At 45.9% G+C, this 13,250-nt stretch overlaps 1 protein-coding gene across 1 annotated transcript in view; it reads right to left on the bottom strand.

Annotated features, from left to right (window-relative positions):
• Positions 1–8,795: 8,795 nt before the first annotated feature.
• LOC311134263 (neurexin-1a-like) overlaps positions 8,796–13,250 on the bottom strand; it is a gene marked incomplete at both ends in the record, with an annotated part of 94,026 nt that continues 89,571 nt past the window's right edge. Inside the window, 2 exons of the mRNA XM_084167886.1 lie at positions 8,796–9,100; positions 9,636–9,714. Coding sequence (XP_084024012.1) covers positions 8,796–9,100; positions 9,636–9,714 — 384 coding nt within the window. The remainder of the gene's footprint in view (positions 9,101–9,635; positions 9,715–13,250) is intronic.

Below are 13,250 nucleotides of genomic sequence, written 5' to 3'. Positions count from 1 at the left end.
AAACATTTTATTTTAGTAATTTAGCAGACGCTCTTATCCAGAGCGACTTACAGGAGCAATTAGGGTTAAGTGCCTTGCTCAAGGGCATGTCGACAGATTTTCACCTAGTCGGCTCGGGGATTAGAACCAGTGACCTTTCGGTTACTGGCACAACGCTCTTAACCACTAAGCTACCTGTCGCCCCACTCGAGTGTTGCTTTAGCAGTATGCTTAGGGTCATTGTCCTGCTGGAAGGTGAACCTCCGTCCCAGTCTCAAATCTCTGGAAGACTGAAACAGTTTTCCCTCAAGAATTTCCCTATATTTAACGCCATCCATCATTCCTTCAATTCTGACTAGTTTCCCAGTCCCTGCCGATGGAAAAACATCCCCACAGCATGATGCTGCCACCACCATGCTTCACTGTGGGAATGGTGTTCTCGGGGTGATGAGAGGTGTTGGGTTTGCGCCAGACATTTTCCTTGATGGCCAAAAAGCTACATTTTAGTCTCATCTGACCAGAGTACCTTCTTCCATATGTTTGGGGAGTCTCCCACATGCCTTTTGGCGAACACCAAACGTGTTTGCTTATTTTTTTCTTTAAGCAATGGCTTTTTTCTGGCCACTCTTCCGTAAAGCCCTGCTCTGTGGAGTGTACTGCTTAAAGTGGTCCTATGGACAGATACTCCAATCTCCGCTGTGGAGCTTTGTAGCTCCTTCAGGGTTATCTTTGGTCTCTTTGTTGCCTCTCTGATTAATACCCTCCTTGTCTGGTCCGTGAGTTTTGGTGGGCGGCCCTCTCATGGCAGGTTTGTTGTGGTGCCATATTCTTTCCATTTTTTAATAATGGATTTAATGGTGCTTAATGGGATATTCAAAGTTTAGGATATTTTTTTATAACCCAACCCTGATCTGTACTTCTCCACAACTTTGTCCCTGACCTGTTTGGAGAGCTCCTTGGTCTTCATGATGCCGCTTGCTTGGTGGTGCCCCTTGCTTAGTGGTGTTGCAGACTCTGGAGCCTTTCAGAACAGGTGTAAATATACTGAGATCATGTGACAGATCATGTGACACTTAGATTGCACACAGGTGGACTTTATTTAAGTAATTATTTGACTTCTGAAGGTAATTGGTTGCACCAGATCTTATTTAGGGGCTTCATAGCAAAGGGGGCCCCTGACTTTGAGAAGCTCAGACGCGACATGCATCGAGCACACCCATCTCATTAGTGGTGGTGAGATAAGATACATTATGTCAGACTAATTTGCAATTGACTGTCATAGCCCCACATTAAAAGTACAGTACCAGTCAAAGTTTAGACACACCTACTCATTCAAGGGTTTTTCTTTATTTTTAACATTTTAACATAGTAGATTAATAGTGAAGACATCAAAACGATGAAATAACACAAATGGAATCATGTAGTAACCAAAACAGTGTTAAACAAATCAAAATATATTTCATTTGAGATTCTTCAAATAGCCACCCTTTGTCTTGATGACAGCTTTGCACACTCTTGGCATTCTCTCAACCAGCTTCACCTGGAATGTTTTTCCAACAATCTTGAAGGAGTTCCCACATATGCTGAGCACTTGTTGGCTGCTTTTCCTTCACTCTGCTGTCCGACTCATCCCAAGCCATCTCAAATGGGTTGAGGTCGGGGGATTGTGGAGGCCAGGTCATCTGATGCAGCACTCCATCATTCTCCTTCTTGGTAAAATATTCCTTACACAGCCTGGAGGTGTGTTGGGTCATTGTCCTGTTGAAAAACAAATGATAGTCCCACTAGGCCCAAACCAGATGAGATGGCGTAACGCTGCAGAATGCTGTGGTAGCCATGCTGGTTAAGTATGCCTTGAATTCTAAATAAATCACAGACAGTGTCACCAGCAAAGCACCCCCACACCATAACACCTCCTCCTCCATGCTTTATGGTGGGAACTACACATGCGGAGATCATCCGTTCACCCACATCGTGTCTCACAAAGAAACGGCGGTTTGAACCACAATTCTCAAATTTGGACTCCAGCCAAAGGACACATTTCCACCGGTCTAATGTCCATTGCTCGTGTTTCTTGGCCTAAGCAGGTCTCTTCTTCTTATTGGTGTCCTTTAGTAGTGGTTTCTTTGCAGCAATTCGACCATGAAGGCCTGATTCACACAGTCCCCTCTGAACAGTTTATGTTGATATGTGTCTGTGACTTGAACTCTGTGAAGCATTTATTTGGGCTGCAATTTCAGAGGCTGGTAACTCTAATGAACTTATCCTCTGCAGCAGAGGTAACTCTGGGTCTTCCATTCCTGTGGCGGTCCTCATGAGAGCCAGTTTCATCATAGCGCTTGATGACTTTTGCGACTGCACTTGAAGAAACTTTTGAAGTTCTTGAAATGTTCTGTATTGACTGACCTTCATGTCTTAATGTAATGATGGACTGTCATTTCTCTTTGCTTATTTTAGCTGTTCTTGACATAATATGGACTTGGTCTTTTACCAAATAGGGCTATCTTCTGTATACCCCCCCTACCTTGTCACAACACAACTTATTGTCTCAAACGCATTAAGAAGGAAATAAATTCCACAAATTAACTTTTAAGAAGGCACACCTGTTAATTGAAATGCATTCCAGGTGACTACCTCATGAAGCTGGTTGAGAGAATGCCAAGAGTGTGCAAAGCTGTCATCAAGGCAAAGGGTGGCTATATAAAATATATTTTCATTTGTTTAACACTTTTTTGGTTACTACATGATTCCACATAGGTTATTTCATAGTGGTGATGTCTTCACTATTATTCTACAATGTAAAAAAAAATAGTAAAAATAAAGAAAAACCCTTGAATGATTAGGTGTGTCCAAACTTTTGACTGGTAGTGTATATGATGGTGAGTTGGGAATACAATCAGAAATACTGTTTTGCAATTGACTGCCATAGCCCCAATTAAAAAAGTTTAATGAGGTAATGGATGAGAGAGATGGAGAGAGAGAGAGAGAGAGAGAGAGAGAAAGCGAGAGAGAGGCAGGGAGAGAGAGAGAAAGAGAAAGAGAGAGCGAGGCAGGGAGAGAGAGAAAGAGAGAGCGAGAGCAAAAGTGAGAGAGAGGCAGGGAGAGAGAAAGAGAAAGAGAGAGAGAGCGAAAGCGAGAGAGCGAGAGCGAAAGCGAGAGAGGGAGAGAAAGGGAGAGAGAGAAATGAAAGGGTCCACATTGTTGAGAGCAGAACTGCACTGTCAACCTTCACCATAAGGGGGTGGAAAAGAGAGAGAGAGAAGGAATGAGAGATGGAGATGGGAGAGAGATGGGCAGGCAAAGTAGTGATTGAGTGAGAATAATAATACACTGCTCAAAAAAATAAAGGGAACACTTAAACAACACAATGTAACTCCAAGTCAATCACACTTCTGTGAAATCAAACTGTCCACTTAGGAAGCAACACTGATTGACAATAAATTTCACATGCTGTTGTGCAAATGGAATAGACAACAGGTGGAAATTATAGGCAATTAGCAAGACACCCCCAATAAAGGACTGGTTTTGCAGGTGGTGACCACAGACCACTTCTCAGTTCCTATGCTTCCTGGCTGATGTTTTGGTCACTTTTGAATGCTGGCGGTGCTTTCACTCTAGTGGTAGCATGAGACGGAGTCTACAACCCACACAAGTGGCTCAGTTAGTGCAGCTCATCCAGGATGGCACATCAATGCGAGCTGTGGCAAGAAGGTTTGCTGTGTCTGTCAGCGTAGTGTCCAGAGCATGGAGGCGCTACCAGGAGACAGGCCAGTACATCAGGAGACGTAGAGGAGGCCGTAGGAGGGCAACAACCCAGCAGCAGGACCGCTACCTCCGCCTTTGTGCAAGGAGGAGCAGGAGGAGCACTGCCAGAGCCCTGCAAAATGACCTCCAGCAGGCCACAAATGTGCATGTGTCTGCTCAAACGGTCAGAAACAGACTCCATGAGGGTGGTATGAGGGCCCGACGTCCACAGGTGGGGGTTGTGCTTACAGCCCAACACCGTGCAGGACGTTTGGCATTTGCCAGAGAACACCAAGATTGGCAAATTCGCCACTGGCGCCCTGTGCTCTTCACAGATGAAAGCAGGTTCACACTGAGCACATGACAGACGTGACAGAGTCTGGAGAGTCGTGGAGAACGTTCTACTGCCTGCAACATCCTCCAGCATGACCGGTTTGGCGGTGGGTCAGTCATGGTGTGGGGTGGCATTTCTTTGGGGGGCCGCACAGCCCTCCATGTGCTCGCCAGAGGTAGCCTGACTGCCATTAGGTACCGAGATGAGATCCTCAAAACCCCTTGTGAGACCATATGCTGGTGCGGTTGGCCCTGGGTTCCTCCTAATGCAAGACAATGCTAGACCTCATGTGGCTGGAGTGTGTCAGCAGTTCCTGCAAGAGGAAGGCATTGATGCTATGGACTGGCCCGCCCGTTCCCCAGACCTGAATCCAATTGAGCACATCTGGGACATCATGCCTCGCTCCATCCACCAACGCCATGTTGCACCACAGACTGTCCAGGAGTTGGCGGATGCTTTAGTCCAGGTCTGGGAGGAGATCCCTCAGGAGACCATCCGCCACCTCATCAGGAGCATGCCCAGGCGTTGTAGGGAGGTCATACAGGCACGTGGAGGCCACACACACTACTGAGCCTCATTTTGACTTGTTTTAAGGACATTACATAAAGGTTGGATCAGCCTGTAGTGTGGTTTTCCACTTTAATTTTGAGGGTGACTCCAAATCCAGACCTCCATGGGTTGATACATTTGATTTCCATTGATAATTTTTGTGTGATTTTGTTGTCAGCACATTCAACTATGTAAAGAAAAAAGTATTTAATAAGATTATTTCATTCATTCAGATCTAGGATGTGTTATTTTAGTGTTCCCTTTATTTTTTTGAGCAGTGTATAATAATAATATGCCATTTAGCAGACGCTTTTATCCAAAGCGACTTACAGTCATGCGTGCATACATGTTTTTTTTTTTTGAGAAGCAGGGGAGAGAGTAGAGAAAGAGAGAGTGGGGTAGACGGAGATATAACTGTATAACTGTACTTATTTTAATATTTTAGAATAATAATAATAATAATAATAAGATGCCATTTAGCAGACGCTTTTATCCAAAGCGACTTACAGTCATGTGTGCATACATTTTAACGTATGGGTGGTCCCGGGGATCGAACCCACTACCCTGGCGTTACAAGCGCCATGCTCTACCAATTGAGCTACAGAGGACCAGAATAGAAATCAGGGTAACTTCACTTGTGTAATATTTTATTTACTTGTTAGATCTTCAAAACTATTTTTCATAATAAATGTCCGTTTTATGTTCTTCAAAGAACTGTAACAATAAAAATAAAAGTAAAATACGGTAGAAAATGTATAAAATAAAAAGGCTAAACGAACACTTATATGGACAATACCACAGTTCAATGTTCCTTTACTTCCGATAGAAACAAATAAGAGACGGAGAAGGAGAGAGAGGAAGAGAGGGGGTAGACTAGAGGCAGAGAGGAGCAGAGAGGAAGAGAGGGGGTAGACTAGAGGCAGAGAGGAGCAGAGAGGAAGAGAGGGGGTAGACTAGAGGCAGAGAGGAGCAGAGAGGAAGAGAGGGGGTAGACTAGAGGCAGAGAGGAGCAGAGAGGAAGAGAGGGGGTAGACTAGAGGCAGAGAGGAGCAGAGAGGAAGAGAGGGGGTAGACTAGAGGCGGAGAGGAGCAGAGAGGAAGAGAGGGGGTAGACTAGAGGCAGAGAGGAGCAGAGAGGAAGAGAGGGGGTAGACTAGAGGCAGAGAGGAGCAGAGAGGAAGAGAGGGGGTAGACTAGAGGCAGAGAGGAGCAGAGAGGAAGAGAGGGGGTAGACTAGAGGCAGAGAGGAGCAGAGAGGAAGAGAGGGGGTAGACTAGAGGCAGAGAGGAGCAGAGAGGAAGAGAGGGGGTAGACTAGAGGCAGAGAGGAGCAGAGAGGAAGAGAGGGGGTAGACTAGAGGCAGAGAAGAGCAGAGAGGAAGAGAGGGGGTAGACTAGAGGCAGAGAGGAGCAGAGAGGAAGAGAGGGGGTAGACTAGAGGCAGAGAGGAAGAGAGGGGGTAGACTAGAGGCAGAGAGGAGCAGAGAGGAAGAGAGGGGGTAGACTAGAGGCAGAGAGGAGCAGAGAGGAAGAGAGGGGGTAGACTAGAGGCAGAGAGGAGCAGAGAGGAAGAGAGGGGGTAGACTAGAGGCAGAGAGGAGCAGAGAGGAAGAGAGGGGGTAGACTAGAGGCAGAGCGAAAGAGCGATACATGGAAAGATAAAGTCAGAGCGAGGGAAAATATTCGTTACATTTTTCAGTCTCATTTTTAGGTTGAATTACTACTTTGTCTTTAATGCTTTATGTCCCGCCCCCAGTCTGATTCCCATGCAACCATGTGATTGGTTGGCAATATTGCTTGGATGACCTGTTCACTGACAGCAAATAGAAATACAATGAGCAGATCAGAAACAATGGAGACTTCTGCCCATTCTGGACAGTGGATTTCTATTTGCTTTGTTCTTACAGTTAGTCTGTGTCTCAAATGGCAGTCTATTTCCTGTGCAATACTTTTGACCAGAGCCACATAGGGTTAGGGCTAGAAACATAGGGCTCTGGTCTAAAGTCGTGCACTTTTAGAGGAAAAGGGAGCCATTTAAGACACATACACAGTCTTACATGCACTGATTGACATCATACTCAGCCCCTCAACCTTCTCTACAGAGCCCACCCACCCACACACACACACACACACACACACACTCCTGCCTGGCTGGGATTGATTACCTGGACAATGGGCGGGACAATCAACCAATGAGGTGAAGACACAGGATGCACGGAGAGGGAGGGCCAATGACAGTAAAGCAACTCAAATTCTCTTAGCCAATGGCATCATGAACAGCTCTATCGCTATAGAAACACATGATAACACATAATATTCAGTTTTTGATTATTTTACAGACATTGTTAATATAAAACACTCATTAGAGCAGGTATAGTTGTTCATGTAAATGTAATGTCTATAGGACAGTATGTAAAACAGGGCTGGGCCTGTGGCAGGAGGACATATCCCGCCTTTACACCGGGGTTACTCACTAAATCGCACCCCGGCACAAACACACCACCCGGGCTCTCAGAGACACTGGAGCCTGGTCACACCTCTGTTAGTCAGTATCTGCTGTGTGTTGGAGGTGAGGGAAGGTTGATTGGGTACAAATGAAGTTGTTGTGTGTCCTGTATCTGTCCTGTCTTCTTATTGTTGATTAATATATGATCTTGGTCATGTAATAATAATATATGCCATTTAGCAGATGCTTATTTCCAAAGCGACTTACTTTTTACTTATAGGTGACCCCAGTGGGAATTGAACCCGCAATCCTGATGTTGCAAGCGCCATGCTCTACCAACTGAGCTACAGAGGACCACCATGTATTGATCCTGTTGTTATGTGTTGTCTTCCTGTCACTATTAAGCCCAGTAATAACTGCCTGTTGGGTGTAAATGAAGTTAATTCCATTGAAGTGAATAAGCCAGGTGGTAGTTTATTATAAACCCAGTTGGTAGTTCAGGTGGTAGGCTATGGTGAACCAGATGGTTGAATATGGCTGTGGTGGGTTTAGGAGTAACCCCTGAAGTGTGAAGCTCTGTTAGAAACACATGGAGTAAGATTATTCAACGTGCAACAATTTCCCCAAAGAGTTTAAACTGCCCCCATGTTCATTATCATTCGTCTTTTCCTTCATCATTGACTTCATCATCATCATTGCAGATATCGTTGCCATCACAGAGTCAGTGATGAAGCTCTGGTGGTGTGTGCGTTCGTGTATGCATGTGTTATGTGTAGATAGGTAGGTAGTTAGTTCTGGCGTCTCTGTTCTACTCTCCAGAGTCAAAGTCTCTTGTTTCCATAGTGTTGATAGGTTGATATAACGTTGTAACGTTGTATAACGTTGTACAATAAACGACCCAGCAACACTTGAAACACACACAGATCCTTCTCCCACCTACCTATAGTGAGTTGGCATACAGAGCCACCATGGCAACCCTGGTGGGTGTGGCGTGGCTCTTCCTGTCTTGTTGCCGGGGTAACGTCAATCGTGGGTTAGGGCTAGGTTCAGGGTTCAGGTAATCTGGTGTTACACCATTGGACAAAACACCAGCCTTACACTCAATTGTCACTGAGTTTATCAGGGTGTTCATCTGGTTATTCTGATTGTGACTCCGTATGACAGTAGACAAGCATTCTCTCGGTTCTTTCCCAGCCTGACCCCCCCCCCCCCCCCCCCTCTCTCTCTGACCCCCCCTTTCTCTCTGAGTCCACAGGACAGTTTATAGCAGTGAGAGACGGGAGACTGGTCCTTTAAAATAACTGCTCTTTCCTGGTCCTTTACTAGGAGTCTATCTGGTGGTTCCTCTGCTTGTTATTCTGGATGAACACAGAGAGGCTGTGGTGAGTGGTTATTACTGTACAGCATGGGCCTCTGCCCTCATGACAGTCTCTTTGTCTCACTCTGTGTGTGTGTGTGTGTGTGTGTGTGTGTTTGTGTAAGTGTGTGTATCAGACCATGTCCTACTGTATGTATGTATACGTGTATATGTATATATATATATATATATATTAGTGGAGGCTGCTGAGGGGAGGACGGCTCATAAAAATGGCTGGAATGGAGTGGTATCAACCACATGAAAACCACATCTTTGACGTGTTTGATGCCATTCCATTAACTCCATTCCAGCCATTATTATGAGCCTTCCTCCCCTCACCAGCCTCCACTGATATATAGAAATGTAATTAGTTAGTCCCTCCCCTCCTCACACGTAGTATTCCTTGTCTTTGTTGTTCTTGTTCTTGGAGATTTTGGCGATGCCCAGCGGCTTGTCCTTGGTGCTGCCATTAGGCTGGGTGGCAGAGTTACTGATGTAGTTGCGTCTCTCGTCCACGTGGTACGAGCCCTCATCCCGGTTGCGGTACTTATACATGGCGTAGAGCAGGATGAGGATGCAGAGGACAGCGGCCGCCACGATGCCCACCACCATGCCCGTGGTGCTGCTGGACTCCCTCACCACCTCCGACGTCCCCGGGAACGGCTTGACCTCCGGGAGAGGGGGGTGGGCTGCTGGTGGAAGGAGGAGGGGAAAGGGGGGAGAGAGGGGGAGATAGAGAGAGTATTTTATTCCATGCTAGCTGCCATCATCTTTCTGTTTAGTCTGGCATTGTTTTAGTTTAGATTTTTTGTTTCCTTGATACTGTAAAGTGTCTTTGGGTTCTTGAAAAGCACTATAAAAATGATATGTATTATTATTATTATTATTATTATTATTATTATAGGACAAATGATATAGGACATTGCTCTATATTTTAACTTGCACTGCAGAATGGAATGCAGCAATTCTGCAAATGTGTGATCGCAGTGTAAACCTTCTGCTGCACACTAAACCTTACAAAATGTTTTGTTCAATCTAGTCTATTAGCCAGACTGTTAGTGTGTGAGGGTGATAGTATAGCAGTAGTAGTATCGCAGTAGTACTATGTACTGTATATAATAATAATAATAATATGCCATTTAGCAGACGCTTTTATCCAAAGCGACTTACAGTCATGCGTGCATACATTTTTGTGTATGGGTGGTCCCGGTATATGGTATGTATTACCAGAGCTGGGGTCACATGGGTCAATGTCCTCGTCATCACTGGGACACTCAGCTGATGCCACCAGCAGGTCGTCTGTCGACTGGAGAGAGATGTTATATCAATAAACAAACACTATAGTTTTTTTGTAAGATTTATTAATCACTGGAGCCTTTCATGTTAATGATATGTACATGTTATGTACAGTGAGGGAAAAAAGTATTTGATCCCCTGCTGATTTTGTACGTTTGCCCACTGACAAAGAAATTATCAGTCTATCATTTCAATGGTAGGTTTATTTGAACAGTGAGAGACAGAATAACAACAAAAAAAATCCAGAAAAACGCATGTCAAAAATGTTATCAATGGATTTGCATTTTAATGAGGGAAATAAGTATTTGACCCCCCTCTCAATCAGAAAGATTTCTGTCTCCCCGGTGTCTTTTATACAGGTAACGAGCTGAGATTAGGAGGATGCTTAGGCAGTGCTCCTAATCTCAGCCTGTTACCTGTATAAAAGACACCTGTCCACAGAAGCAATCAATCAATCAGATTCCAAACTCTCCACCATGGCCAAGACCAAAGAGCTCTCCAAGGATGTCAGGGACAAGATTGTAGACCTACACAAGGCTGGAATGGGCTACAAGACCATCGGCAAGCAGTTTGGTGAGAAGGTGACAACAGTTGGTGCGATTATTCACAAATGGAAGAAACACAAAAGAACTGTCAATCTCCCTCGGCCTGGGGAGTTGAAATAGTCATGAGAATGGTGAGGAATCAGCCCAGAACTACACGGGAGGATCTTGTGAATGATCTCAAGGCAGCTGGGACCATAGTCACCAAGAAAACAATTGGTAACACACTACGCCGTGAAGGACTGAAATCCTGCAGCGCCTGCAAGGTCCCCCTGCTCAAGAAAGCACATATACAGGCCCGTCTGAAGTTTGCCAATGAACATCTGAATGATTCAGAGGAGAACTGGGTGAAAGTGTTGTGGTCAGATGAGACCAAAATCGAGCTCTTTGGCATCAACTCAACTCGCCGTGTTTGGAGGAGGAGGAATGCTGCCTATGACCCCAAGAACACCATCCCCACCGTCAAACATGGAGGTGGAAACATGCTTTGGGGGTGTTTTTCAGCTAAGGGGACAGGACAACTTCACCGCATCAAAGGGACGATGGACAGGGCCATGTACCGTCAAATCTTGGGTGAGAACCTCCTTCCCTCAGCCAGGGCATTGAAAATGGGTCGTGGATGGGTATTCCAGCATGACAATGACCCAAAACACACGGCCAAGGCAACAAAGGAGTGGCTCAAGAAGAGGCACATTAAGGTCCTGGAGTGCCCTAGCCAGTCTCCAGACCTTAATCCCATAGACAATCTGTGGAGGGAGCTGAAGGTTTGAGTTGCCAAACGTCAGCCTCGAAACCTTAATGACTTGGAGAAGATCTGCAAAGAGGAGTGGGACAAAATCCCTCCTGAGATGTGTGCAAACTTGGTGGCCAACTACAAGAAACGTCTGACCTCTGTGATTGCCAACAAGGGTTTTGCCACCAAGTACTAAGTCGTGTTTTGCAGAGGGGTCAAATACTTATTTCCCTCATTAAAATGCAAATCAATTTATAACATTTTTGACATGCATTTTTCTGGATTTTTTTGTTGTTATTCTGTCTCTCACTGTTCAAATAAACCTTCCATTAAAATTATAGACTGATCATGTCTTTGTCAGTGGGCAAACGTACAAAATCAACAGGGGATCAAATACTTTTTTCCCTCACTGTAATTTCAGAGAGCCACTCTCATTCTGCAAACAGAACACAATAAAACTCTCAATTTGAAGTCAAACACATTTAAGATTTCCGATTTTCTGGATGCATGAACATGACACCCCCGCACACAGTACACACACACACAGTACACACACACAGTACACAAACACACACACAGTACACAAACACACACACACAGTTACTGCCCCGGGTCCTGGCAAACTGTGAAAAGAGAGGCGGAGAGAGAGCGAGAGAAAGGAAGTGAGAAAGAGCGAGTGAGAAGACAGTTGTTAGTTACCAGCTGTGATCTAATCACAAGGGAGGAATACACTTATCCATCTCCTTCTCTCTCCTCCCCTTCCTCCTCTTCCTACTCTTCCCTCCTCCCCCCCTCTCTCCTCTCTCCTCCCATCTCTCCTTTCTCCCCCCTCTCTCCCCCTCTCTCCATTCTCCTCCCCTCCCCCTTCTCCTCTCTCCTCCCCCTTTCTCCCCTCTCCCCATCTCTCCTTTCTCCCCTCTCTCCTTTCTCCTCCCCCCTCTCTCCCCCTCTCTTCTTTCTTCCCCCTCTCTCCTTTCTCCTCCCCTCTCCTCCTCTCTCCTCCCTTCTCCTCCCATCTCTCCTTTCATCTCTCCTTTCCCCTCCCCTCTCTCCTCTCTCCTCCCCTCTCTCCTTTCTCCCCCCTCTCTACTCTCTCCCCCCCTCTCTCCTCCCCTCTCTCCTCCCTCCTCCCCTCTCTCCTCTCCTCCTACTTTACTCTCTGTTTTGTGGTCCAACTATGTGGTCTAAGCAGCAGGCTCCATGCTGGGCAATAGGAGAGCGCAGAGGAAGGTAAATATTGATGTTATCAGGAAATGTTCAAATGTCTATTTCCAGTGATCAGGCTGGTACATACATAATATAAACTATAATACACTAACTAACCAACAGTATACGGTACAGTGTAGTAACAGTGTAGTAACAGTGTAGTAGCTATGAACCCTTCATGTCTCTGCCCTGATCTCAATGTTCAATCAGCAACACAAGGGCGGAAGATGCTGCTCCCCCCCTCCCCCTTTCTATGTCAGCGCCCTCTCTCCTCTCCTGATCTCCCTCCTGTTGCCATGGCAACTCTAAGTTCAGGCCGTTAAAATGAAGGGAAATAAAAAGGGAGTGTTTCGCTGAGAGACCTGAAACACTGACACTCACCACTAGACAGAGAGAGGGAGAGAGAGAGAGCGAGAGAGAGAGACCTGAAACACTGACACTCACCACTAGACAGAGAGAGAGAGAGAGAGACCTGAAACACTGACACTCACCACTAGACAGAGAGAGAGAGAGAGAGAGAGAGACAGAGACCAAAAACACTGACACTCACCACTAGACAGAGAGAGAGAGAGAGAGAGAGAGAGAGAGAGACCTGAAACACTGACACTCACCACTAGACAGAGAGAGAGAGACCTGAAACACTGACACTCACCACTAGACAGAGAGAGAGAGAGAGCGAGCGAGCGAGAGAGACCTGAAACACTGACACTCACCACTAGACAGAGAGAGAGAGAGAGAGAGAGAGAGGCCTGAAACACTGACACTCACCACTAGACAGAGAGAGAGAGAGAGACCTGAAACACTGAAACACCACTACAAGGAGAGAGAGAGAGAGAGACCTGAAACACTGACACTCACCACTAGACAGAGACACAGAGAGAGAGACCTAAAACACTGACACTCACCACTAGACAGAGAGAGAGACCTGAACCACTGAAACTCACCACTAGACAGAGAGAGAGAGAGACCTGAAACACTGACACTCACCAATAGACAGAGAGAGAGAGAGAGAGAGAGCGAGACCTGAAACACTGACACTCACCACTAGACAGAGAGAAAGAGAGA

The sequence above is a fragment of the Coregonus lavaretus genome (genome assembly GCF_964263955.1).
Source record: "Coregonus lavaretus genome assembly, chromosome: 1".
NCBI classification, from domain to species: domain Eukaryota; kingdom Metazoa; phylum Chordata; class Actinopteri; order Salmoniformes; family Salmonidae; genus Coregonus; species Coregonus lavaretus.
This window is presented reverse-complemented; position numbering and strand designations above follow the sequence as displayed.